Source organism: Tachysurus fulvidraco, chromosome 11 (assembly GCF_022655615.1).
Source record: "Tachysurus fulvidraco isolate hzauxx_2018 chromosome 11, HZAU_PFXX_2.0, whole genome shotgun sequence".
Taxonomy (NCBI): Eukaryota; Metazoa; Chordata; class Actinopteri; order Siluriformes; family Bagridae; genus Tachysurus; species Tachysurus fulvidraco.
The window spans coordinates 240,986-268,914 of NC_062528.1; the positions used below are offsets into that span (position 1 = coordinate 240,986).

At 39.8% G+C, this 27,929-nt stretch overlaps 2 protein-coding genes across 5 annotated transcripts in view; one reads left to right on the forward strand and one right to left on the reverse strand.

Annotated features, from left to right (window-relative positions):
* tmprss4a (transmembrane serine protease 4a) overlaps positions 1-10,203 on the forward strand; it is a 16,501-nt gene extending 6,298 nt beyond the window's left edge. For all 3 annotated transcript variants that reach the window (XM_027140249.2, XM_047820957.1, XM_047820958.1), the window contains 12 exons: positions 987-1,041; positions 1,254-1,397; positions 1,525-1,677; positions 3,765-3,894; positions 4,146-4,259; positions 4,461-4,504; positions 4,850-5,012; positions 5,227-5,390; positions 6,355-6,450; positions 6,633-6,775; positions 9,196-9,345; positions 9,498-10,203. In XM_027140249.2, coding sequence (XP_026996050.1) covers positions 987-1,041; positions 1,254-1,397; positions 1,525-1,677; positions 3,765-3,894; positions 4,146-4,259; positions 4,461-4,504; positions 4,850-5,012; positions 5,227-5,390; positions 6,355-6,450; positions 6,633-6,775; positions 9,196-9,345; positions 9,498-9,506 — 1,365 coding nt within the window. In that variant the 3' untranslated portion in view covers positions 9,507-10,203. The remainder of the gene's footprint in view (positions 1-986; positions 1,042-1,253; positions 1,398-1,524; positions 1,678-3,764; positions 3,895-4,145; positions 4,260-4,460; positions 4,505-4,849; positions 5,013-5,226; positions 5,391-6,354; positions 6,451-6,632; positions 6,776-9,195; positions 9,346-9,497) is intronic.
* Positions 10,204-11,260: 1,057 nt separating this feature from the next.
* On the reverse strand, positions 11,261-27,145 carry scn4ba (sodium channel, voltage-gated, type IV, beta a). 2 transcript variants are annotated; one of them, XM_027140257.2, is made up of 5 exons: positions 26,789-27,145; positions 16,973-17,136; positions 16,077-16,296; positions 15,647-15,776; positions 11,261-14,773 (listed from the first exon to the last, which is right to left on the reverse strand). In XM_027140257.2, the coding sequence occupies exons 1-5, from the start codon at positions 26,910-26,912 to the stop codon at positions 14,680-14,682; spliced, it is 732 nt and encodes a 243-aa protein (XP_026996058.1). In that variant the 5' UTR covers positions 26,913-27,145; the 3' UTR covers positions 11,261-14,679. The 2 variants fall into 2 exon arrangements, with proteins under 2 accessions (XP_026996058.1, XP_026996059.2); XM_027140258.2 differs by lacking the exon at positions 26,789-27,145 and adding an exon at positions 26,451-26,537.
* Between the last annotated feature and the right edge of the window lie 784 nt (positions 27,146-27,929).

The following is a 27,929-nucleotide window of genomic DNA, read 5'->3' on the forward strand; positions in this document are numbered from 1 at the left end:
CAGTGTGTACATGAAGACTGTGTGTTGTGACAGTTTGAAACCTGTTTTGAAAGTTGATTTGAGTCAAAGTTGAAATACATTCTAATGACATCAAACTCCATGAGTCACTGCTTTGACTTCAGTTAATAACAACACAGTGGGCAGGTCGAGATTCCCCTCTTATCGAAACCAAGCTGAACAATTAAACTAAAATAATAAAATTATACTAAATTGTGAAAGTAATTTAATCTGTCTGAAGACAACAGGAACATGGCTTCAGAGCCCTAACTAACAAACTGTAGGTTTTTATGTCCCTAAGGATCTTTATGTAGTGAGACGTGTCTACACATTTGAAGATAATAAAAGAACAGAAGCCTTTATGTATGTAATCTTCGATCGGAGACGATTACGGCCTCACAGACTGGTGGAGGTTTAAATCCCGACCTGCTGATCGGTAACCCAGAGAATAACAATAGTGTTAAAATATTTAATGTAATGATGGAGCTGATCATACCTCAGTTTCATCAGGTTATACAGCATTAAGTACATATTTGAAGATGAACAATAAAAAGAGAGCCTTTACTTAAATAAAAGGACTTAGAGGACACATAAGGCTTTATGTCACGTCAGTTCCTGTTCTATCAGAATAACAGAATAAGGTAAAGTGACATGAAGTGAGAAAACAGCGATGATGATGTCCTGAAGGATGAACTGCCAGCAGTCATAAGCACAGATTATTAACTTATTAAGTTCCAATTCCAGGATGATTCAGTGCTCCAGTTCCAGTTAAGGACTCATTTGATATTTTCAGATCCAGTTCCAGTTGGTTGATGAACCTTTTAGCAGAATGTGAACAGAATCGTGCTTCCATCCATCATTCAGTGTATTATGATATCCACTGACAATCCACTAAGTGTTTAATGCCTAATTATATTTAGCATTAAAAATAAAACTTTTTTTTATTATTATTTAAGGAAGTCATTTATTGATATTCCTCTCACTTTCAGGCTGGTGACTTGGTTCCTGAAGACAGCACAACACCTTTAAACTCAGGACAGCCAGGTAAAGGATGTGTGGCCTTGTCTAACATCAGTCCTTAGTGAAGAGCCTCTCTGTTCAACTCAGTTTGTTCTCTCTCTCTCTCTCTCTCTCTCTCTCTCTCTCTCTCTCTCTCTCTCTCTCTCTCTCTCTCTCTCTCTCTCTCTCTCTCTCTCTCTCTCTCTCTCTCTCTCTCTCTCTCTCTCTCTCTCTCTCTCTCTCTCTCTCTCTCTCAGGTGTAGCCAAACGTGGCAAGTTCAGACAGAGAATGCAAGCCACAAAGCCTCAGAGAAGTGTGTGGTCATCGAGAAAGAAGCTCATCATCACTATAATCTGTGTTGTGGTTATTTTAGCCATCCTGGCAGTGGCTGGGTATTTAAGTGAGTTTTTAACAGTTCATTTAATAATATTTTTTAACAGAAATATATTTCATCCCTAAATATTTACCCAATTCAAGGTATTAAATGACACTTTTCTCTCTTCCTCCTTCACTTTGTACTGATTTAGTTGCCCTACTCATTAACAGCAAGTACTTCTTCTGCTCCAAGTCAGTGAAGTTCATTCCCCTGGCACAAGCCTGTGATGGCAAACCAGACTGTACAGGAGGAGAGGACGAGTCTTCATGTGTCTCACGTTTCAAAAGCGACATAACATTTCCTGGTAAGACGTTGAGTTGCATTAAAAAACAAGACCCACCATTGATTGTACTGTAGATGGTCAAGCTCACACATATAGAACTACAACATGTGTAACTTCATAAGAGGCATTTTGGTGTAACAAGGTGAGGTTTGTCTTGATGACTGAGCCTCAGGGGCCAAGAGATCCACTTAAAGTCAGTGAGGCGGCAACATAAAGTATGTTAATCTCTGGACTTGGGTTAGATGACAGAGTTTCTGCTGCTACTGTTGGTCTTGAGGGTTAGGGTTTGGTTAGGGCTTTAAAAATCTGTTCCTCAGGTTAGATTCTGGGCTTAGACGGAGATTAACATTCAGGAATCAGGTGGAGACCATTTGCAGGTTAATTAATGTACAAAGCAGACAATAGTGAGCAAATACTCAGAGGAACAGGAACAGGACCAGCAGGTAACACCACTTTAGGTCAAGTGTAATGAGGCAGAAAGCAATGAAGGTTCACAAAGGAACTTGGTACACAAAGAGCTCAGAACGAATAGATGATCCTGGTGTTTATTGAGCTGGTAATTTAAAGCAGGTGATGTCCGAGTCTGTGCTGTGGAGAGGAGAAGATTCAATTGTCACATACACAATATGACATGCAGGGAAATGCTTTAAGTCCAGGTTATTATGAGTCTGGGGTCAGAGCACAGGGTCAGCCATAGAAGTTAAGGGCCTTGCAGCTTGTGGGCTTGAACCCTGACCATGCCGAGGTGATTCCGAGGCTGATCCAACATATAATACGAAAATGATTCATTTTGTATTGTTTCCAGATAAAACCTCTGTGTTATGAATGGCTCAGGGCAGGAGAAATGTCACAGTCACTACGGGCAATCGCCCAGACCACCAGAGGGCAACCTTGTGTACTTTTACAACTTCTTTTGTTGTTGGTTCCATTCCTTCTGGACCCTACTCACCTTATTGTGTTTAACAATTAGTCAAACTATTTAATGGTGTCAATATGGTGAAAATACACTTCAACTGGGCTGTAACTGGGCTGTAACTGGGCTTTACACACCTCTGGGTGTAGAGAGGGATATAATACAACTGAACCCCAAGTCACAGAGGTCACATTAGTGTCACAGAGGTCACATTAGTGTCACAGAGGTCACATTAGTGTCACAGAGGTCACAGTAGTGTCACAGAGGTCACATTAGTGTCACAGAGGTCACATTAGTGTCACAGAGGTCACATTAGTGTCACAGACGTCACATTAGTGTCACAGAGGTCACATTAGTGTCACAGAGGTCACATTAGTGTCACAGAGGTCACATTAGTGTCACAGAGGTCACATTAGTGTCACAGAGGTCACATTAGTGTCACAGACGTCACATTAGTGTCACAGAGGTCACATTAGTGTCACAGACGTCACATTAGTGTCACAGACGTCACATTAGTGTCACAGAGGTCACATTAGTGTCACAGAGGTCACATTAGTGTCACAGAGGTCACATTAGTGTCACAGACGTCACATTAGTGTCACAGAGGTCAAAACACTTTAGCTGAATTAAAGTAACCCTTCAGGAACCAGTTATCTCTGTATTAGTGTTGTAGTGAAACAGTTCGGCACTCAGAGCTCCAGCACACTGTGTGTTAGCAGCCTCTGGTGGTCTAAAGTGTTAAGTGCAGTCTGGTGTCTGGTGTTGCGGGTTTTTGGGCTGTGACCAACACGTCTGTGGATCGGTCAATGAAAATATTTTAGACAGAATTAAGGCAGCTGTAAATAATACATGGTTCATGTTTCCTTCTGTTTCTTATCTATAGTCCAGTCTAGTGCTGAAAACCTTTTTTTTCTTTTATAAGTTACATATCTATAAAATGTCTGTGGTTTATTTTTGTTGTCTCACTTCTGTAACACAGATCCCTCAACTTTATTTCCATAGATATGATTATCATTAAGTGATGCATAACTAGTTTGCAGAAGTTCAGTTCTTGTTGTATTTATTGCCCCAAACATTTAGCCGTACCATCAGAGCCACAGAAGTGTGTAAGGATGCAGGAGTACAGCAGCACTGACTTGGAGCTTGGCATCTGTGTGGGATTGTAGAGCTCACGTGTCTTTTACTGTGTCTGCAGTTCGTCTGGCCACGAATCTCTCTGTGCTTCAGATTTATAATCCCACTGAATACAAGTGGCAGAGTGTGTGTGCGGACGGCTGGACGGCGAAATACACTGAAACTGTGTGTCAGCAGTTGGGATACACACTGTGAGTATGACTGTACACTGACCACATATGAGCTTTTTATGATCATTATAAGATATAACTGATTCTCTGCAGTTTCTGGTTGTGTTCGTGATCTGTCCTGCTTTAGGATCTGTGTTGTGAATCATTACATCATTACTTTCATGCCATAAATGACAGTATGATATGAAATAAGTCCACTGATTTCATCCCAGTGTGTCAATAACACATTTATTTAGAAGCTAAAAGTGATGTGTCTCTGATTGTCTGTCTAGAAAACCTTCATACACAACAGTATCGCTGTCCGATCTGCCGTCGGAACTGAAGAAGGTGTTTTGTGCTCTGAGACCAAACGGCACCATGCCGGTTTCCTCCAGTGTATCAGTTCAGTCAGTAATAAATCATTATTTCTCTTCACACTCACGGTGCCTATAAACACTGTAAATCTTAACTAGAGATAAATCTGCCTTACATTAGTACAGTTCATTCAGGAAGGTCTCAGATTATCGCCTTCCTTCTGTGTTTAGTGTTTTTACCAGTGGTCCTTCCTCAGGACTGAGCATTAATGACTTCTTACTTTTCTCCTCTAGAGCAACGTGCAGCTCAGGTTCAGTAGTTTCCGTATCCTGCTCAGGTAAGGAATCAGTCTGAAGATCAAATAGACGATACTAGACAGATGTATAAAGATACCCAGACATACCAGTTGTGAAACACACACACACACACACACACACACACACACACACACACACACACACACACACACACACACACCTGCAGCACACTGACAATGTAGAGTTAGTATTTCTACATCTGTTAACACATCCACATTCTGCTGCTGCTTTATTCTTCACATGCAGGTTCGGGTCAGAAGTCTGATAATCTGTGTCTGATCTCTACAGGCACTGAAAGAGGAACATGAACATCTAGCTGTGTCAGTAGGTTTTATCTAAGGGTGTGATTGTGTTTTTGCTTGTAGACTGTGGGCCAAAGGGATCTGAGAGCAGGATTGTTGGAGGACAAAATGCACTTATTGACCACTGGCCGTGGCAGGTGAGCCTGCAGCAGAACGGTCAGCACGCCTGTGGAGGCTCGCTGGTGTCTCCAAAGTGGATCATCACAGCAGCCCACTGCTTCACAGGGTGATTTTCCAGCTTTGTCCTCTCGTACACACTGATCTGCAGGCTTGTGATGAAATAAATGTGCATTCTAAGTATTGTTAGCGTTGCAGATCATTAGGCAGGTAGCTGGTAGCTCTTTGGAATAAAACAAATTTGGATACAGAGGATTTTATGATTAGGCTTTTAAGATTTAATGTTTATTGATGATGTTTTTCCTGTGATTTTGCTCAAGCAGCAGGGCGGAGGTGACAAGGTGGAGGGTGGTGGCAGGCAGTACGTACATGACATCACTAGGAGGCTCTGCTGTGGATCAGATCATTGTAAATGGAGACTACAACTCAGAAACCAGTGATTATGACTTGGCAATGATGAGACTCACACAGCCTCTCACTATAGGAGGTAGGATTGAATTCATTCACCTTCTCACACACACACCACAAATGACACTGACTATAAATCACCAGGTTGTACAGATACACACTGTGTCAAGGACTAATCTACTTTCAGTCCTTAGCTCCGTCTTTGTTCTATGTAGCTCCATGGTCCTGGAGGTACGTTGCGTGTTGAACCAAAAATACAGTATATGGTCGTCATGACAATAAAAGCTTCTCGCCTTGAAATCAGATCTGTGCTGCTGTAGACGGTTGTAGAAGGTTGTAGACTCAGACAGTTGTCCCAGATGTAGCCTGAACCCCAGGTTTATTTTCATTCACTCGCTCTAATATATTTTTTATTTCGATAGCAGATTTTCTCAGCATGCTTCATGTCGAGCCGTATTCAAGAAGTCACCTGTGCCGTGTTCTGTTTCTTATAATTAACACACAATCTGTATTAGAACCTTGATGGTTCAGGTGTGAAGGTGTCCAGCACTTCCTGCTGTTAATCCCTGCTGATATCTTCTCTTCATCATAATGATGATTAATTTGAACAGTAATCATAGGGAAATAAAGACCTCCCTATCTATTTATTTTATAAAATCTCCCAGTTAGATAAGAACACAGGATTAGAGCACGAACACTAACTACTCTTCTCAAATATAACCGGGTGAAAATGTCCTGGATGCTGTGTACAGTATCTCTGATAAAAACAAGATGGAAATCCTGACTGTTAATATTTAATGTCTGAATGTGATATAAAGTGAAACACACTGAAGATGTGCACGCTTACAATGCAGACAGGATTTCAGCCGTATCACACCAGTCTGCACGGCAGCGCCGATGATTCCATTAATAATGAAATAAATCTTAAAGAAAATCACATTTTGTATGATGAGTGTTAAAATATTGTTGTATTATTGTAATGTATAATATTTAATATCAGAACACTAAACCTAATATCAGTCTCTGATGGTTGTTCCCACTAGTCTCAGTGAAGCCTGTATGTCTCCCCCCTTATAATCTGGGGCTCACAGCAGGAACCTCGCTGGTGGTAACTGGCTGGGGTAATCTGCAGGAAAATGGTAATGTAATAATTATTAATAATAACTACTAACTTTTACAAAGTTTTGTCTTTTCATTGTTTTTCTTTATAAGTATTTGTAAATATTTTTTTACCCCTGAATTGATCTGGTTCTAAACCCCTTAATCCTCATGACATCAGCATCAATCTCAGTTTCTTTCTCTCCTTATCTCTTGTGTGCAGGTCAGTTATCGTCTAACCTTCAGGAAGCCATTGTTCCTCTGATCAGCCGTGCTCAGTGCGCCAGTCCTGCAGTTTATGGTGGTAGTCTCACTCAGAGGATGATCTGTGCAGGGTATCTGCAGGGTAAAGTGGACGCATGCCAGGTACACAGCACTTACTGACACCATCAATAAGTATAACTAGTGTAAACAAGTGTACAGTGAGAATGAATTCATTAACCTCGTACGTGTGTGTACACTTGTGTGTCTTGTTTTATCTCGTCTCTGCCCATGTGTTGTCACTGGTTGTCTCATGGGTCTCGGTTCATTGCATTGTTTTGTTTTCACACTGTTGAGTTGTCCAGTCTTTGTGTTTGTTGATCGTCTGATCTCGACCCCTTTCCTTTCGTCATCACTTCACGTTCAGGATTTTTTTGTCTCTTTTATAAATGCATTAACTGTGATTGCATCCATCTGAAATCATCTCCATAACATAAGTAGTGGACACTCAGTCGACGGTGCTCCTTCTCTCATGTCTCTGTCCACATGTATAATTAAAGATTCTATTTAGACTAATGTAACCCTATTTTTATCCCATAAGGTTATAAAATAATTTCCTTATTTAATTTTATTTACCCTTAACTAAGAAACCTGGATTCCCGGCAGGTGAATAGTGAATTAGCCGGTAGTTTTCTATTTACGTCTAAAATCCCAATCTCTCAGTGTTATATTAACCGTCCCAATAAGTGAAACAAGAATACTTAATGTAAAGGAAATGAACAACCAATATTTATTTTCTTATTCTAGATTTGTTATTTTAGTTGTGATGTAAATCATCACTTAGACAAAATGTATGAAACCATTAAACAACAGTAGATGATGAAATATTTGAAACCAGAAACCTGATTAGATTATAGGACACGTATCAAATGGTGTTACATCCTGGTATTTATACTAAATTAGGTTTATTACATCACACGAGATTAAATTTCACTCTTTAGTAACATGAAACACCTCAAAACAGATAAAGCATTACACAAAGACATGACCAGAACCCAATGTGAACAGTATTACACAGTTTATAACAACACACACACACACACACACACACACACACACACACACACACACACACACACACACACACACACACACACACACACACACACGTGTCTCCTCTCGCCATGTGCGTTGCTCCTCCCCCTTTCTTCCACCTGTAACTCGTCATTACATGACCTTTTACCTTTAACTCAACAGTCATTGGCCAACAAAAATATTCACATTTTAACCCATTAATTGACTCTATAAAACAAACCCATATCTGAAAAATAAAACAATGCTGCGTCATATTACATTTTGAAATAAAAATAAAATAAATTAGTATTATACAACATTGAAAACAAAGCACATTTTTAAAAGGTCCCTAACACTATGATAAAATATAATATGCTTCCAGGAATTCATTTCTTCCTGACATGTCATACATCATCCTGTTTGTTTGTTTGTTTGTTTGTTTGTTTATTTATTTATTTATTTATTAAGTCTTTTATTGGGCCAGTTTAACAGGCAGCGCTGTCATATGTGAAAGATTTACCATTTCTGACCACTAGAGGCCTCTAATGAGCACTTTGAGAACTGAGCTGATTTTAAGTTGCAAAGTAATTTAGGGCAAAACACCGTGAATGACACAAACACACCAGTCGTCATGTACATTAAACATGCAGTCTGTAGTCAACGTGCATGAATACATACGTGTGGACAGTAAAAATTCACATTATTATTATTATTATTATTATTATTATTATTATTATTATTATTATTAGGGTTTGTAAACCAAGCTGCAACAGACATAATTTCGTGATTTTATTTTATACTTCTATATAAATATAGATACGAGATTGGGTTAAATGATAGTACTTCCTTGTGCCTGGTGAAGGCGCTATTGTGCAGCATTTTACTTTCAGTTCAATGTCTTACTGGCAAAATGCTTCTCTTTTCTGGTTCCTTGGCCAATTCAGACGTGTTAAGTATTTAAAGTATATTTACTGTCATTGTAAAAGTGCATTGAAATCATATAGATTTTTGTGAATTTCATTAAGATATGGAAGACATTTATGTTTTAGGATAGTTTATAGCTTCAGTAAGATGGATCAGTAATGAGGAATTACACAGAAAAACTTTTCAAGAGCTCTGAGTAAAAAAAGCATGATTATTTAAGACATTGCTGCCATCAGCCAATCAGCATAGAGATTCAAATTCAAATTTTATACTCGAATTATACGTAACGTAATCATCTGAAGTCTCGTTACTGTTTATTGTGAGAAATGACCACTGGGGCACATACAGAGGGGCTTGGACCCTGCATGTCCCTGCTAGGGGAAATATTTATTATGATGATGATGATGATGATGATGATGACGATGATGATGATGATTATTATTACTATTATTATTATTGGTGGTGAAATGAAATATAAAATAATCTGATATATTTTCTAAGTGCTAGAATCGAGGCTTTGTTCACAGCATTTAAAGACTCTCTCTGTCTCTCTCTGTCTCTCTCTCTCCTCCCCCCCCCTCTCTCAGGGTGACAGCGGAGGTCCTCTGGTGTATCTTCAGGATCACTGGATGTTGGTGGGTGTGGTGAGTTGGGGTGTAGGATGTGCAAGACCAAATCTACCTGGTGTTTACTCTAATGTGGATCAGATGCTGAACTGGGTCAACACTGTCATGCAGGTAATCTTGTGTCTGTCTATATTTAATAAAAAATTCATGGGCTCATGTAAGATGCTTACATACATGGCTTCTAATCTAATTTATATCTTTTATAATAAAGAATAAATATAAGAATAAAATGGGTCTAATCTCTTCTCCTTCTTTCTCTTCAGAGATCATGAGCCAGAGCCATCAGGAGGACACGAGTGTGTTAGAACAAACACAAACATTACACCAGTGCAATACTCTGTTTAATCTACATGAACTCTGAGGACGTATTGAGCCGTTACTAAACCCACAAATGATGAATCAGGTGCAGAATAAGAACTGAATGTTCACTTCCATACTGGTGCAGTTTATTATTCACCTTCTCAGGGATGATTTTAATTGAAGATGCAATTGTTGCCTCAATAAATGATAAGAGAGAATAATGTTAGCTTTATACTGTTTACTTCACCAAATACATGAGGATCACTTCTTATAATTAGTCCTAGTTTGTGTTATTGTGTTTCACTCTTTACATGTACTGAGTTTCTTCGTTTGCACTTTTCTCAGCAATGAGAAGTGACGTGTTGGGATCAGATACTTCGGACTATTTGGATGTCATTATTTAACATGTCAGATAAGCCAGAAGTTACTAAATTTAATTTAAGTTGTATTGTATAAATATGTGCTTTTATAAAGTTAACAAAATCTTCTTCCTGCCAAACGGAGATCAAACTTTAATGGTGTTGTGAATTAGTTCATGTTGTTCTGGCTCAAGCTCTCATGTGGTGCGATATGAGTGAATACTTCTGTGAATTTTAATTGTAGTGTCTGATAAAAAATATCATGTAAATATTATGTAAAATGTTCAATAAATTATGGTATTTAAGGGAGGAAGCGAGTTTTATATTCATTCATTCATCTTCTACCGCTTATCCGAACTTCTCGGGTCACGGGGAGCCTGTGCCTATCTCAGGCGTCATGGGGCATCGAGGCAGGATACACCCTGGACGGAGTGCCAACCCATCACAGGGCACACACACACACTCTCATTCACTCACACACACACACACACACTACGGACAATTTTCCAGAGATGCCAATCAACCTACCATGCATGTCTTTGGACCGGGGAGGAAATCGGAGTACCCGGAGGAAACCCCCGAGGCACGGGGAGAACATGCAAACTCCACACACACAAGGTGGAGGTGGGAATCGAACCCACGACCCTGGTGGTGTGAGGCGAATGTGCTAACTACTAAGAGACCGTGCCCCCCGAGTTTGATATTTTCTTCCTTAAATTTATCAAGACTACAATCACATACAGACTTTATGAAAGACAAAACACAGAAACATGATTTTTTATGAAAACCTTTATTTCTCATATTCTTTTTATAATTTTAATCTGCTACTGAAGTGCATAGTAAAGGAGAATGACAGAGAGACGTAGTTACAGAGACGAGCGGATTGCACGATGGCTTTCTAGATTCATGTTGATGAGGTTTATGAGCATTTTCAAGGCAATAAAAACAAGCCTTTTCTCCCGTGTTGGCCACACAGACACACTCAGAAGATCTAATCAGAAAAAAAGTGGAACTTTCTTCAGAGGATTTTTGCAATCAGAGAAACAACAAGTTTCGGTTTCAATGCTGAAATTCACTGATTATAAACGCTGGATTCAGTGGTCTTCTCTGCATGTGTCACTACAGTGTATAATAGTTTAGATCTATCACGAATCTCAAAAGGTGAGTATAAAAAGAGAGAGAGCTCTGGAGTGGAATGTGTCGAGTAAACAGAACTCTCAGACTTGTGATTTGGCAGTGAGAGAAGAACAGGATCTGAAATCCAGTTGGTCATTTCATAACCTCATTATCGAGTTACGGCTGGAGTGTCTTGTTTGCTGGAGAAGTTCACACATTGAAATCCTGTGCTTTATATAGAGATAGATATCGTTTGTTTGTTTGTTTGTTTGTTTGTTTGTTTGTTTGTTTTACACATAGCTTAATATTTTGAGGCAGTCAGTATGTTGATTGTGACTCAGTGCCGAGTTCCACAAACTGTTTTCAGTGTATAAGATACCAAGTGGCCATGAAGGGGTGGGATTTCTGTTTAGTTTTGTTTTTTGGTAGTTTTTTTTTTTTTTGGTAGTTTTTCTTTTTTGTTTTCTTTTGTTTTTGAAGATCCTCTGATAACAGTGACATGGTTTAAGAATAGAAGGTAGAGAACAGTAAAGTGTTCCTGTTTAAAAGACGAGGCATTTTAACCAGAATGCTCATGCAGGCACTCGCTTCTTTTAACATTATTGTACTGGAGGACCGTGGAGTTTATCATGTAAGATGGCGTTATGCTAAGCCTAAAGTCACCAAACCAGCCTTAAGAGCTTTGTTTTAATTTAGCACGGTGTTATATTAAGTCTATATTGCTTATGCATGCTTAAGTTTGAACTAAAAGAACAAAGACTACAGGAAAAGCAATGAAAGTGCACTGCAAGCTAAAGTACATTCATATAGTTCAGGATTTTATATTAAGTCTAGATTGCTTAGGCATGCTTAAGCAATAAACAGAATGACAGCCAGAATGTCTAGAGGAAAAAGTCTTAGCCAATAAATGTGCACTGTGAGCGACAGCACATTCAGAACAGCAAGCAAAAGTAAATTCGGTTTCACTTTAAAATCATTGGTAGATTTCTTTCATATTGACTTCATTTGAGTTTGAATTAAATTTGAAGCTGATTTGGATGTCAGCCTGCGTTCTGTCTGAAGTCACACGGTTGTCCTGCTGGATGATGTCACTCTCTGCTCCGCACTGTAATTATGTCAGATTTGACTTCTGCTCTTTCATTCGGAGTTCGTGTACGAATCGATCGTATGAAATTAAGTCCATTCCATTTTCATCATATTTATCACGTCCTGCGAAGACGTGCTTTAAACTCAAAGCCTGCTCTTGGTATCGCCACTGGAAACAACAACACACTTCCACAGCAAACATTTGGCCTTCTCTCGCTGTTTGCTTTTGTGAATGTGGGGCTGATATGTACCAAACACACGTGATACCAAACATACGTGATAACAAACACACGTGATACCAAACACACGTGATACCAAACACACGTGATACCAAACACACGTGAGAGATACAACAAAGAAACTGAACTGCATTCTCAATGAAACAAACAAGAAAATGACTGAAAGTATTGCCTTTTGAAATCAGAGCATCTACTGAATTCCTGAAATCATCAGTAACACGGACAGTTAACGCTAACGGCGTCAGTACAAAGCTGTACATCAGCACAATGACAGGCGCAGTATCGCTCTTACAGGATGAACAATACAGCACACAGAACCCCAGGGTTCCACGCTGCTCTTATTGCTGCCACACATTAACCCTTTAAAGTGAATTATGTTCCTTCTGTGTTCCAGACTGAAACCTTTCTACTTCCTGTTTCAGTTTGGACTAAAAAGAAAGTCAAATTTAATGTAAAACTGCTCTGTTAAAAAATCCCAAAGAACTGAGATGCCAGAGCCCCTGAATACTGAGACAACTCTAATGGAAGACGTAGAGATATTCACTCATTACACACCTGTAAACCAGGAGAGGAATCGAGAGCAGGAGAGAGAGAGAGAGGATTTATGGACTTACATCACAGAAGGCTTTGGGCTTCAGTCTCGGTTTAGTCGAATCTGACATTCAGCATGTCTGATAGAATGTAATATACATTTCTATAACGTACAGTAATATACAGTAATATATACAGTAACATAGTGAACCTAATGATTATAGTTTATATATTCTTGGCACTGTATATTTTGTGCTTATCACTCAGTGGTCCTTCTCTCTCTCTCTCTCTCTCTCTCTCTCTCTCTCTCTCTCTCTCTCTCTCTCTCTCTCTCTCTCCTGCCTCCTGCAGCATATCATTTAACACGTTTTCCGTCATCTGAGTGAAGCGTAAGCCGGTAAGAGCGCAGACGTAAATCATTCACATGCTTTCTGTTTTGTTCATTAAAAAAAAATGCATTAGTTAACTCGTTAAAAGCAGCATCAGAAAGGATCATTCATGTTCTGCAGGGAGGAACGTTTTTCCTTAAAAGGGAGGGATTGTCTTACTAAGGAACTTATTTATAAGGAGTTTCTGTTTCCCCCCTTGGTGTGTTTTCATAGCAGAATCCCTAAAAGCAAAGGTTTTCATTAAAGAGTCTCAAAAAGCAAGAAAAATTCAAAGCATTAGCAGGCACATGTGTTTTTTTCCCTATATATGGATATTAGTATAATAAAGCCGCCCTGAAGGACACAGTACTTACTGTAAAGTTTCTCTTGTCCAACACACCGAGCTCATCCCTTAGTTAATAACTCAGATACCTTGCAGGTGAAACCAGGTGTGTTGGACATCTAACGAGCGTACTGGATCTCCAGGACATTATTTGTGTTTGCAAATAAAAGATTTCTGCTTTTGGGCTGGATTCGCCTTTAAACATGTCACAGATAAAGAGGTGTAACATCTGGGCCGCATCGTAGCTTGTATTTGTGGTTAATATTCATCATAAATCCTGTTCATGTTAAACTAGTTGAATTCATCCCAGTTTATAAATCCAGGTGATAAATTGAATGATAGCCCTGAAGAAATGAGTGGATAAATACTGAGCACTAAGCACTCAACACTCGGCCCACGGGGTGCCGAGCGCTCACTTCCTGCTCACCTTCCTCCTGAATCAGGAAGTGAAATGGAAATGATCTACGTGTCTTTGATCTAAAGACGATTCAGTGAACAGAGTCACGTGACACTCGTGTGATTCGTGAGTAAATAACAGTAATGTGGTCACCACCTTGTTACTAAAGCACTTTGTGCATGTGTGTATACAGTACTGTAGAAAAGTCTCAGGTTTTAACAAATGGTGTATTAGTGCTTTAGTTTGTGACTTTAAGTCAACACTTATTTTCAAATATTACATTTTTTTTACCAAAATCTAGTCAGTCAGAAGAAAGACGATTATAAGATGATGCAGGCTGTAGAAGCCTCCACTGAAACAGAAGAAGTAAAGTCTCCTGAAGAACAGCATGGACACGAGTCTAATGACTCCATTAAACAGTGGATATTGAATTTAGGTTATTACAGTTTACTGCAATTTATAGACTGATTTATTTACACCTTATTGTTTGTGCCTAAGACATTTCCACAGTAAAATTAAAGCAGGTGTAAAGTGAGAGATGCTGAAAGGTGTGTGATCCAGCCCAAAAGTCAGACTAAAGATTTCTAAAATATATAGAGCAGAATTCTAGAATATATCTTAATATTAACATATTATTTTGCAGAAGGATAAAACAGTCCATATTTATAGCTGTAATATCCAACTCTCTGTGAGTAAAGCACTCAGTTTATGCCTTTGGTGAAGCTTTGTTGTCTGCTTTGGAACCTGAAAGGCCGTTTTCTGTGTTGTCATTTCCTGAAGAGCTCACAAGGCACTCTTTACTGCAAATAAGAAAGAAAGAAAGAAAGAAAGAAAGAAAGAAAGAAAGAAAGAAAGAAAGAAAGAAAGAAAGAAAGAAAGAAGGAAAGTGTTTGTGAGGTCGTACATTACATGGTGGGAGAATAAACAACACGAGAGTAAAGCAGTACTTCAGTGTTGTACAGAAGAGCTCCAGCTGTTCATTTCTTCTCTCTCCACATTTCAGCCCAGGAGAACGCATTAGCATCACACTTAGAACCTTTCTAAACGTGTTTTGATTCAGCTTTAGAACGCCCCGTCCCTTACACCGACACTGTTCTTTATGACAGAACTACAAAGCACATTAAAAATAATATTCTGTCCATTATAAGAAGAGAGAGAGGAAAGTTTTAGTAACCTGAACATGACTTCTGTAGTTTAATGCCAGTCCGTCCCTGTGATTATTCTCTCTAATACTTTATCCTTTTACTTTGAGTACAGTTTTAATTTCTATATTAATCCATGTCCAGTGTTTCCAACACACACTCCAGAGGGAACAAACACGATTCTTCTGCAAGATATCCTTTAGTTCCTGTGTTGATGATGGTGATGGAGATCTCTGTCAGTGTAAAGACGACCATACACACAGTTTCTATAATCCTATGTGGACACCTGATCAGTGACAATCCCAGAACAACACCAGGGAAATTAATATGGTTCCTGCTGTTGCTCCTATAATAACCTGCTCTCTCCATAGAAGGTTTTCTACAAGACAGGAACCAGGTTTGGACTCAGATCTACTGAAGGAAACTAAAGTTCATGCACAGAGACATTCTGTACAACTGTGTGTGTCCGTAACAGCAGTATGGAGAAGAAGATGTGGGTGTCATGTGATGATGTGATGATGTGTGACTCACTTTTTTTCCTGGGCCTTGTTGAGGAAATGGAGGACCACTGCTTTTATTACCATGACTATAATGATCAGCCCGATCAGCCCTCCGACCACAGACACAATGATGACCGTCAGTGTGTTGTCCACTTCCTTAACTGTTGGCAAAATATACCAAAAGAGAAATGAATTACACACTGAATTATTATAAATATTTTATAAAACTTAGCACATAAAAACTACACTGTAGAAAAGAGGATTTATTTGGACAGATATCCTAAATATAAAAATAATCATGAAGTGCGTTTGTCATTCAAACACTTCTGTTAAATATAGTAAACTATTGTTCTGTAAAAGATCTTGAGATTAAAAAAAAGAAACACTGAGTAATAAAGAGATTAAGTGTGAGGATGATGATACTGAAGCTAATAAAATTAATTATAATCATATAATCTTACGCTGGTCGACTACGATGAGGTTAAATATAGCACTGTGGTTTCGGTTCTTCTCTTTGGGGTTGCGGGCGAAGCAGGTGTACTGGCCCTCGTCCTCGAAGGTGACGTTCCACAGCAGGACAGAGATGTTACTCTCCTTACTGGAGCCCACAAACATCAACCGCTCGTGGTACATCATCACATGAGGCTCCAAGCCCTCTCCTGGTATCACTCCCTCACAAAGCTGAAGGGATCAGAAACTTCAGTGATGTGTGAAGATGGTAGCACCAGATATGGAGAATATACAGGACACTATACAGGTCCTATTACTTAAAGTGAATAAACTCTGTTATATAAACCTCACACAAAATGTCTGAATGTTCCTGGACCAGGGTGGTTTCCTGAGGCACTAGTGGAGATGCCCCAAGTTCTTGTTTCGTTGCCAGGTAACAACAGCACAGTCACAACACCACATGATCTATAAACTACACTCATCCTCTATGTTTCCAAGGAACTGAGGGATTTAAATACAATTAACATTCCATTCTAATTATTAGTTTCATGCTATGTTTACAGCAAGCAGGTAACAAGCACATTGTGTGACAACGTGTTATATGAAACCATGGTAGTAGCTTTAGTAAGTTGCAGACCATCACTAAAGCCTGATTAATCTAATCTGTTTGGAGAATTGTGATCATGTGATCATGTGATGCAAAAGAGCTGGTGTTACTTGGTGATCCTTTAGAGGTCAGCCCTGTTAGCTCTCAGGTTCAATGTGATGAAGATAACAGAAGCTCACCATCAGTTCTGAAGAAAACCACCCTGGTGTTCATAGCATTATGTGGCTTCCATTACTCTGCCTTTCTTCTTTCTATCAAACCTTTAGATAAGACCGTAAAGAAGAATGATGAAGGTCTCACCTTATTCATCGTCCCATTGTCATTATACTTCCAGTTGAAGTACAGGTTTTGGATGCCGATACAGCTACTGTAGGTACAAGGTAAGAGTACGGAGCTGCCATTCATCACCTCTACAGAGTTAACCTTCCCCACTGATACCTCCAGTGCCTGTGCACACCACACCCCTGAGAGGGGGGGGGGGGGGGGGTGAGAGACAGAGAGAGAGAGATAGAGAGAGAGACAGAGAGACAGAGAGAGAGGGACAGAGAGAGAGAGAGAGAGAGAGAGAGAGAGAGAGAGAGAGACAGAGAGAGAGGGAGAGAATATTAAAGCACTCCAGCACCACTTGTGTTAATTTGCATGTGGTTAGATAAAGATGAATAATTCTGGTCAGGTTTCGTGACCAATGGCCGATGCTCACTGTGTTAAATGCCGACAGGACGAGTGAAAGTAAATTGCAGAATGTAGAAAAAAACAGGATTTTATAGCCACCTCTGTGTAGTTGTACCAAATTTAGTGTATTTAGTGATAAAGACAGAAACATTCATCTTTAAAAATACTATAAGGAAAAATTTCTGAAGATGTGATGAGACAGAGAAGGTTTGGAAATTATATATAATGTTTATTTTAAATAATTGAAATTAAAGTAATGACTAATACAAATTATATACATCAAGTCAAAAAGAGAAAAAAAAATATTAAGGGTTTTTTTTTTATTGGCACCTTAATAAATTAATTAAAGCCAGTATTTTTAGTAGTGAGTATAAACACTTAATATTAAATATTATCCTCATTTAAATGCATGCTTTCTAGGCTACTACGCTAATAGGCTAATAAACTCTTTACATTACAAAAACATTAGTATATATTTCTTAATGAATTATGCTAATTATTCCTATCATTAAATAGAATGATTTGTAGCTCCCTAAAATAGAGCTCTTTGTATTTAGCAGTAACAAAGTATATGGGCTGCTTTAACTATCATCCCATTTTATGCACAATTAACACACACACACACACACACACACACACACACACACACACAAACACACACAAGCATTGGGCATCGCATTTCATTAGGCCTCCAGAACAAACAAAAGCTACTCATTTGTAAATATTTCACACTTATTATATGCATTTGTCCAGCTGGGGGCAAAATCTTCTCTACCATCTAGCTTCATACACACTCACACACACACGCACACACACACACACACACACACACACACACAAAATCATCGGGCATTGGATTTCATTGGGCCTCCAAAAAATATTTCACATTTGTTATATATATTTTCTTCTCTTCTCTTCTCTTCTCTTCTCTTCTCTTCTCTTCTCTCTCTCTCTCTGTGTGTGTGTGTGTGTGTGTGTGTGTGTGTGTGTGTGTGTGTGTGTGTGTGTGATGTGATCAGATGACATCTGGTGGGCAAAATAGACAATACAAGTGTAAAATGTTCACAAATGCAAGGCTGATCACACTAGCCGGACTTTTGCCATGTGCCTTGTGTTTACGTTTTGTGTCACGTGTGTGCCTCAGTACACCTGTCCCTTATGTGTCTGATTGTCTTCCTTTTTTATTTGTGCCATGCTGTCAAAGGCAACGATGCATTTGGGGTTGAACTTTTATCCATGACGACAGCCTGACTTTCTGACAAAACAGAAGAAGGGGGGTTAGTTATTTACTGACTCTCACTCTGGTGTTTTCAAAATGTGGTTTAGTTGAAGCACTGAGATGACTGCACTCACTGGCTATTTTTATATACAGCCATGTGTGTGTGTGTGTGTGTGTGTGTGTGTGTGTGTGCGTGTGTGTGTGTGTGTGTGTGTGTGTGTGTGTGTGCATTCTTTGGCATGAAGTCAATCCTGCACTGGTAAACATGCTCAGCTGTTAAAGGACTGATGAGAAACACTTGTAATAAACAACATCCTTATAACTTATGAGACATTCTACCACAGAACGATTGCTGTGACCTGCAGTCACCTTGGATTAATACACATTGTAGAACTGTGTAGAATTGTAAAAAAAAAGGCACCTGGTTACCTGTCATTATTGGCTGTTGGATTAAGTAGAAGAGTTTTACTTTATTTAGTTTATTATCTGGTACTTTTATATTCTTATAATTAAGCTACTTAAGTCACTGTTATACAAATAGACGTGACAGAAAACTGTAAATCATTAAAATTGCTTGTAGTAATGTTTGTAGTCATTACGACTCTAAATCACACAAATATATCTTTAACATATGGTACTGTGTATGTATGTGGGACATAGCAATGGTAGATGTGTGTTTTTATTCTTTTTGTTAGTATGTCTGATGGAGTTGAGCATTAAAAACTTTGTAAGAGCAGTTAATAAGTCAGTTAGTAAGTGCTGCTTCCTCCATGATGCTTGTACCGTTCCCTGTGCCATACATCTGAAGGTCATGCTGTCAGTGTACCTTGACATAGTCTGCAGTGAGAGTGCCTTGTCTGCACTTTCTGTCTCCTCCATTTACTCTCTCCACTGTTATAGTGCACCTCCTATGATCATGATCACTCTTATTACATTACACAAACTCATTCCTGCTTTTTACATCCTTTGGTTTAATGTACAAGAAATCCCACAGGCTCCTGAAATGGAGCAGGAAGTGATGTTGTGGTATTGCTTACAGTAATGTGTCTGCTGAAATAGAGTTAATGCACAGACAGTATGGACTGAATGTATCAGGGAGCACATAGCTGATCATCTACTGTGTCTCACTGTGAAGGTCTGAAGACACATTAGCCACATTTCTTGTTATGGAGTATTGCTGTGATCCTGCTCATCATAAACAGAATAACAATACTTGGCTTCTATTCTGAGAACCAGAAGAGCTGAAAGCTGATGACATGGCAGCATTATCGCAAAGCCAAAGATAACACTCCACATGCACCACATCACATGTCTAACAGGTTTGGTGAAGCACTGCTGAAAAACCTGAAAGAACTGGTTAGGTGTATTCCAAGAGCAGGGCAAGCAGAAGTCACTAAGAGTAATATTGTAGAGGTGTGTAAATTAGGTGATTAGCACTAGAAATACTGGATTTTTTATTTTCTGGTGCAGGTCCCAAGGTGCAATTCCCCCCTGTTGAGATTTTCACAGTTCTTCAGCCCTGCTTTTGTTGTGCAAACGGCCCCATCACCTGTGAGGCCTGGCTCATTTGCATTTGTTCACTCAGAGTAGCTCAGATCCAAGGCAGGCCAAACCTCTGTCTGTGACGGTGTGTGTATGTCAAACATCCCCAGGTCAAAGCTGACTGAAGCAACTAAATTCATGAATAAAAGAGAGAAAACAAATATGATTTGAATATGAAAACACAACATCTGTGTGTGTGTGTGTGTGTGTGTGTGTGTGTGTGTGTGTGTGTGTGTGTGTGTGTTTCGGCAGATCATATTTTGCCCTCTGCTTGGCAAAGGCATTTCAAAAGTGTGAAATATTTACAAATGTGTAGCTTTTTTTTTCTGGAGGCCTAATGAGGTGCAATGCCCAATTTGTGTGTGTGTATGTGTGTGTGTGTGGTGTGTGTGTGTGTGTTTTGGGTGCGTGTGTTAGTGGACATTTTATGTGGGCATTTATGTGTCTGTATGTATGTTCATTGCACTGAAAGGGCAAAAGTGTGACCTATTGCCCCACTAAATGTGGCCGGGTCAAATTGACCCGGGAGGACAAGATTAATTTTACTTGCAAAGTTCATAATTTGGAACAATCCTGGTAAATGTCAGGCAAATATGTGGAAGGAAACCCAAGTTATGACACATTAAACTTTCCAGATGAGTCAAGTAGACCCCAGGTCTGCACAAGGGTTGTATAAATATGATATGTACTATGGCAATGACAAACCTTAGCACACAATTTTTTTATATAAATTAAACAGACTATTTTGTATAGATAGGCCATGAAGGTTTCCGTCACAGACAGAGGTTTGGCCTGGCTTGGATCTGAGCTACTCTGAGTGAACAAATGCAAATGAGCCAGGCCTCACAGGTGATGGGGCCGTTTGCACAACAAAAGGAGGAGAACAATGGAGCTGTAGGGGTGCTGGTAGGTGTGAGGTCCAGGGATTTTACGCAAAATTGCGCAGGTTTACAAAACTAGTGTTAGATGATGTCAGGCGCTATAGTATGATCTGGAAACCCACATAGAACATGTAACATGGGCTGGCCAGAAACCCTCCAAGCTCTTGACAGTTATCTACTGGATATTGGATTCAAGCAGTTTTAAAGACAAGGAACGGCATCAATCCCACTCAGGAAGGTGCAGCTCTCGTGTCCTGTAAGATAGCACGCTGTATCAGAACAGGCCTAGTTATTCGGTAACAATTCAGAGCCACAGCATACAAACAATCAGCAAGCTAAATCCAACCGTCTGCTACAGTAGCAACGATGAGGTCAATCAGGTTCCTTTGAAAGAGAAATGATAGATTAATTGGAAGCCACTCACTGCTGCTAAGGAAGCTCCACATATCTACATCCTAAAGATCAGTGACATTACTGTAGAAACTTAAAGACTATGGAGGCATTGGACTACAACTGATATGAGCAGCTTTGCATTCAGTTCTCCACTGAACTTTACTGATAGCTTCAACAAAACAGACTTCATGTTAGAAACATAATGAACTAATACCACAAAATAACTGTAATGCTTATATGTGAGTTACTTATTGTTTGAATATAAACTATATAGTACATAGTTATAAAGTGGAAATTAGTTATCAGATATCTGGTTCCTCTCAAGGTGTCTTACTTTTCTCAAGGTATCTACTCAGTTTCCTCACCACTTTCACCTATGACTTGCTCATTAGCAGGTGTGTACATTTATGTCCAGAATTTATTGTCCATTATTACAAACTCTTCCACCATGTTGAATCTTCTCTTCTTCTGGCCTGAAGTATCCTGCTGCTTTTAGCTTTCTTTGCATGAGTCACCTTCAGCTGCAGTCTGGATTTGCACTTCCCTAAAACACTTTATGCCCAAAATTATTTCAGTGGATAATCTCCTCTTCAGAAAGATGCTTATCCACATCCACATCAAAATGATTTTCTCAGGACGAATATAAACATTTCACATTACATTTGAATCTGGACCTTTTAATGTCCATAGTGCTGTTTTTACTCTTCTACACATTGTGATGATTTGTAATCCCTCTGTTCAGGGTCACCTATTCTTTCTTTCCTAAGGGCATCTCAGTGACAGTTTTCTCTGGTTTGCTGATTTTGGATCTAAACCCACAACCAGATTTCTGTAAAGCTGCTTTGTCAGCAATGTCTGTTAATCAAGAGTGCTACACACTGATCAGACACAACATTGAACCCACTTTCATGCACATGGATCCCAAAAAATTCCACTGTGCTGTAATGAATATGTGGCGATAATAAAGGCTTATAGGCTTCAGAGCAGAAAGTCGTGGTGGATTGTAGATTGTGGAGCAGGTGGCCAAGGTAGAAACAACAACCTCCATGGTCACAGTATGGCAGACAAGAAACTAAGGAACATCCTCCATGGTCACATCATGATAGGCATGAATCTCATGAACGACCTCCTTGGTCGCATCATGATCACCTCTGAGACCCTTTGGCTTGCGACACTGGCAGCACGTACCGACATAAGAAGGGCATCCTCCAGACTGGATACCAGTCTCTTGCCTCCACTTGCGCCTATGGGAAACCTTGACGTCTTCACGCACCACTCCTGATGACTGGAAGCACTGATATAGCATCCATGGTGGCTGAAGACTCTGGGATAACCCTCTTAAAGGCTGGGGATACTGGAAAAATTTACATTACCTGAGGCAGACATCTTGGCTGAGGGCTCTGGTGCAGCAGCCATTTTGTGGGAAGGCTCAGGAATGGCGGCCATGTTGTGAACAGGCACTGACCCAGCAGACATGACATGAGCAGTCTTTGGCATAGCAGGCATGATGTGAAAAGGCTTTAGATTAGCGCCATGTTCCTCTGCGACACCCACAGTGAAAACAGATCCACTCAACCTTAAAGCAAAGTCTATGTGTTGCTCTATTGTCCAGTGCAGGGTACATGATGGCATTAAACATGAAAAAACAGGGTCATGTACCACATCACACCTTCAGAGTCCAGGCCTTGATGGCTCAGAGTTACGGCAGACCTACAGCATATTTAGCAGATGGTTTTAACGTTCTGGCCGATCTGTGTGCAAATAAACTGAACTGAATTGAACATGTAATCAGCAAAGATGCATTCTGATTAAATGGGCAAATAAATCACAAGCACTGAAAGACATAAACACACACACACACACACACACACACACACACACACACACAAGATTCACCATGTGAAAATGCCTAACCCTAACCCTAACCCTATAATGCCTAACCCTAACCCTATAATGCCTAACCCTAACCCTAACCCTATAATGCCTAACCCTAACCCTATAATGCCTAACCCTAACCCTAACCATATAATGCCTAACCCTATAATGCCTAACCCTATAATGCCTAACCCTAACCCTATAATGCCTAACCCTAACCATATAATGCCTAACCCTAACCCTATAATGCCTAACCCTAACCCTAACCATATAATGCCTAACCCTAACCTTAACCATATAATCCCTAACCCTAACCCTAACCTTAACCATATAATGCCTAACCCCTTAGTGGCCTGCGACTATCCTGTCACTTCACGCTCTCTGCTCTAACACACAGCTTCATCATGTGACACTGAGAATATATTTGCACTAATATTAGATATAATGAAATGCCATAATTTCTGATAATTTTGATAGATTTTGTGTACAGTGATGAACTTCACTGAACTGAACTGTCTGGTCTACACTGAGTCTGACTGACATAATGCACATAGGCTACACTGGCTGAATAAGTCAAGAAGAAACCTGTGAGATAAAAAATATGTTATTATAAGGAATAAAAAGTTTTTTAGTGTAATTAAGTAAGAGAACAAATAATCAATCTGAAAGTCGAAATTCACCAAAATAATACTTAAGTATAGCAACAAAGTACAGTGATGTTTTCATTTCATCTATAAAGATACAGGAGGAACTCTTAAATAAATCCTGGGTAAAAAAAGAATAAAGAATAAAGTCTTTATTTTTACCCAGGAAGCTTTACATGGCGTGTGACTGAAGGGTTTAGAGAAACCTGAAGAGAGCACCACGGTCTTCACCATCAGAAACATAGAGCAAACTTCTGTAGCTACGTCAGGATACGTGGACTGTCTGGAGTAATCAATGTCATAACAATCAATCTAATCACAATCTGATCACAATCTGATCACAATCTAGTCACTATCTAATCTCTATCTAATCACAATCTAATCTCTATCTAATCACAATCTGATCACAATCAAATCACAATCTAGTCACTATCTAATCACAAACAGTTTAATACACTTAATGAAAAGATAAAACAGACTGGTAAAAGACTCATGGATAAATCTCTACTTTTTACAAGATTTATACATTCACCAGTATAATGTGTACAGTATAATGTGTACAGTATAACATGTACAGTATAACGTGTACAGTATAAAGTGTACAGTATATGTACAGTATAACATGTACAGTATAATGTGTACAGTATAACATGTACAGTATAACGTGTACAGTATAAAGTGTACAGTATATGTACAGTATAACATGTACAGTATAACGTGTACAGTATAATTTGTACAGTATAACGTGTACAGTATAACGTGTACAGTATAACGTGTACAGTATAAAATGTACAGTATAAAATGTACAGTATAACGTGTACAGTATAATGTGTACAGTATAACGTGTACAGTATAACGTGTACAGTATAACGTGTACAGTATAAAATGTACAGTATAATGTGTACAGTATAATATGTACAGTATAACATGTACAGTATAATGTGTACAGTATAATATGTACAGTATAACGTACAGTATAACGTGTACAGTATAACGTGTACAGTATAACGTGTACAGTATAAAATGTACAGTATAACGTGTACAGTATAACGTGTACAGTATAACATGTACAGTATAACATGTACAGTATAATGTGTACAGTATAACATGTACAGTATAATGTGCACAGTATAATGTGCACAGTATAATATGTACAGTATAACGTGTACAGTATAACGTGTACAGTATAACGTGTACAGTATAATGTGTACAGTATAACGTGTACAGTATAACGTGTACAGTATAACGTGTACAGTATAACGTACAGTATAATGTGTACAGTATAACGTACAGTATAACGTGTACAGTATAACGTGTACAGTATAACGTGTACAGTATAACGTGTACAGTATAATATACCATTAACTGGTACAACATTATGTGTTTATTTGTTGTTTGTTTACAATCTTTAATTATCAGAAACGGCCCTGTGAGGATTTCAGACAATTCTAATACATTATTTATAAATCAATTTATTCATAAATTTTGTATTTATGAGGTTTAATGTTGTTCCCCAGTCACTGTGAACCAACTGACTTTATTGCAGTACAAAGACCATTTGTAGCCACCCCCCACCCCACCCCCTCTTTAACTCATTAACCACCCCCCACCCCACCCCCTCTTTAACTCATTAACCACCCCACACCCCACCCCCTCTTTAACTCATTAACCACCCCACACCCCCCCTCTTTAACTCATTAACCACACCACACACACCCCCTCTTTAACTCATTAACCACCCACCCCCTCTTTAACTCATTAACCTCCACCCAGACACCCCTCTTTAACTCATTAGCCAGCCCACACACCCCTCTGTAACTCATTAGCCACCCCACATTCCCTCTTTAACTCATTAGCCACCCCACACACCCCTCTTTAACTCATTAGCCACCCCACACCCCCAATTTAACTCATTAACCTCCACCCAGACACCCCTCTTTAACTCATTAGCCAGCCCACACCCCCCTCTTTAACTCATTAGCCACCCCACACCCCCTCTTTAACTCATTAGCCACCCCACACCCCCTCTTTAACTCATTAGCCACCCCACACACCCCAAAACACCCCTCTTTAACTCATTAGCCACCCCACACACCCCTCTTTAACTCATTAGCCACCCCACACACCCCCACACACCCCCTTTAACTCATTAGCCACCCCACACACCCCTCTTTAACTCATTAGCCACCCCACACACCCCTCTTTAACTCATTAGCCACCCCACACCCCTCTTTAACTCATTAGCCACCCCACACACCCCTCTTTAACTCATTAGCCACCCCACACACCCCTCTTTAACTCATTAGCCACCCCACACACCCCTCTTTAACTCATTAGCCACCCCCCAGTCCAGTCAAAACTTCTTGAGAATCACAGACACAGTCCTATAGAAACACAATATTACGTGTGTAAACTAAATAAAAAATAAAACACATGTACAGAAGGATTCTGATTAAAAAATATTACAATCTAATAATTCTATTGATGATTTTTTTGTTATCGGAACTTCATTTATCTCTCATGTGTAAAATGTAAAAGCAGTCTGTGCTAACCTTCACAACCTGCACATGTAGACAAGGAGCTGAACTCTGTAACCAAATCAACCTTGCACAGCAACAAGTACATTAACACCCCCACCTCCCACGCCACCCCCCACACCAACACACACACACACCCGAGAGAGTGTCCGGTTTTTGCAAGCAGTGCAGAAATCATACGGTTCTGGCAACAGCTCTAGCACAGAAGAGAAGGGTAAGATAAAGGACATAGCACTCGGAGAGGGAGAGACAGAAGGAGAGTTAGATAGAGGGAAAGAGAGAGAGAGAGAGAGAGAGAGAGAGAGAGAGAGAAGAGGACATGATGACAATATAAAGCAAACCAGCAGGCTTACCAATCAGAAGAGTGATGACAACGCTAGCATGAACCCCATCACCACATCTTGTGCTTCTGTGAGGGAACGATCCTCCAGTCCTCCGTACTTCCATGTCCACTTTTCCATGCTCACGTTCATCCATCTGCCTTCTTTTTTGTTAGTCGTTCTATCTTGTTTTCCTTTGGCTTGGTCCTCGGTGTGTGTCTATGACTTAGTGAAAAATTCTTGAGTGGGATGGGAAGAGTGAGAGAGTGAGGGGTGAGGAGGGACGGATAGCACAGTACGGAGAAAAAAGAAGGGGTGGGGGTGAGTGGGGAGCTTTCAGCTGGATAAGTCCTGCGGTGTATGCCTACCCATTCTTTCTCCTTTGCAGTAGGATCGAGTCAGAGAGAGAGAGAGAGAGAGAGAGAGAGAGAGAGAGAGAGAGAGAGAGAGCATAAGAGAGAGTGAGAGCATGAGAGAGAGAGAGAGAGAGAGAGCATAAGAGAGAGTGAGAGCATGAGAGAGAGTGAGAGAGAGAGAGAGAGAGAGAGAGAGAGAGGAAGGCTGTGTTTTGCAGCCTCTGTGCAAATAGCAGGACAGATTTGAAGAATGCAGGGAGACGATATAGAAAAACAGCAGCTTTGTCCTGCAAACCACTGAATTCTTCTGACAGACTGCGGAACACATGAAACACTTGTTATGTTCAGAGACGAGTGAAGACGCTGTTACTCAGACGGGAAAACAGCCACCAAAACAAGACAAGCTCATTCAGTGAAGCTGCGTGTACAAACGGTGGAGGAACTACGACGGCAGAAAGCACGTGCCTGTGTCTATGGAGCAAAAAAAAAAAAACAGTGCTACTGCAGAAGGATGGGAGGGTTGGGGTGGGGGGTGGGGGGGGTCGTTTAACTTCATCACATCTCAGGAGGATCATAAACACTGCAGGCTTTAATACTGTCATGTCATAGGCTACTCCTGCAGTCAGGCTTTCTCTAGCTTTCTCTCTAGTCCTGACAAGTACACTTCCACACCCCGACTTTTACACACAACGACTTTCAAAGAATCATCTGAACTCTCTTATTCATCGTGTGTTTTTATCCTTGCTGTGTAATTAACACTTTAGTCAATAACACTTCACCACTGCCTTATACACGATACAGTACGGTCAACTGCAGGC

What these genes read in the sequence shown, in the direction of transcription:
- scn4ba (XM_027140257.2), bottom strand. Translation starts at nt 26,912, where the DNA reads ATGGATGAACGTGAGCATGGAAAAGTGGACATGGAAGTACGGAGGACT. An exon ending in TGTCATCACTCTTCTGATTG is followed by an intron (nt 17,137 to 26,788) that starts GTAAGCCTGCTG and finishes CCCCCCTCTCAG; the next exon opens with GGGTGTGGTGTGCACAGGCA. An exon ending in CCTCATCGTAGTCGACCAGC is followed by an intron (nt 15,777 to 16,076) that starts GTAAGATTATAT and finishes TTTTGCCAACAG; the next exon opens with TTAAGGAAGTGGACAACACA.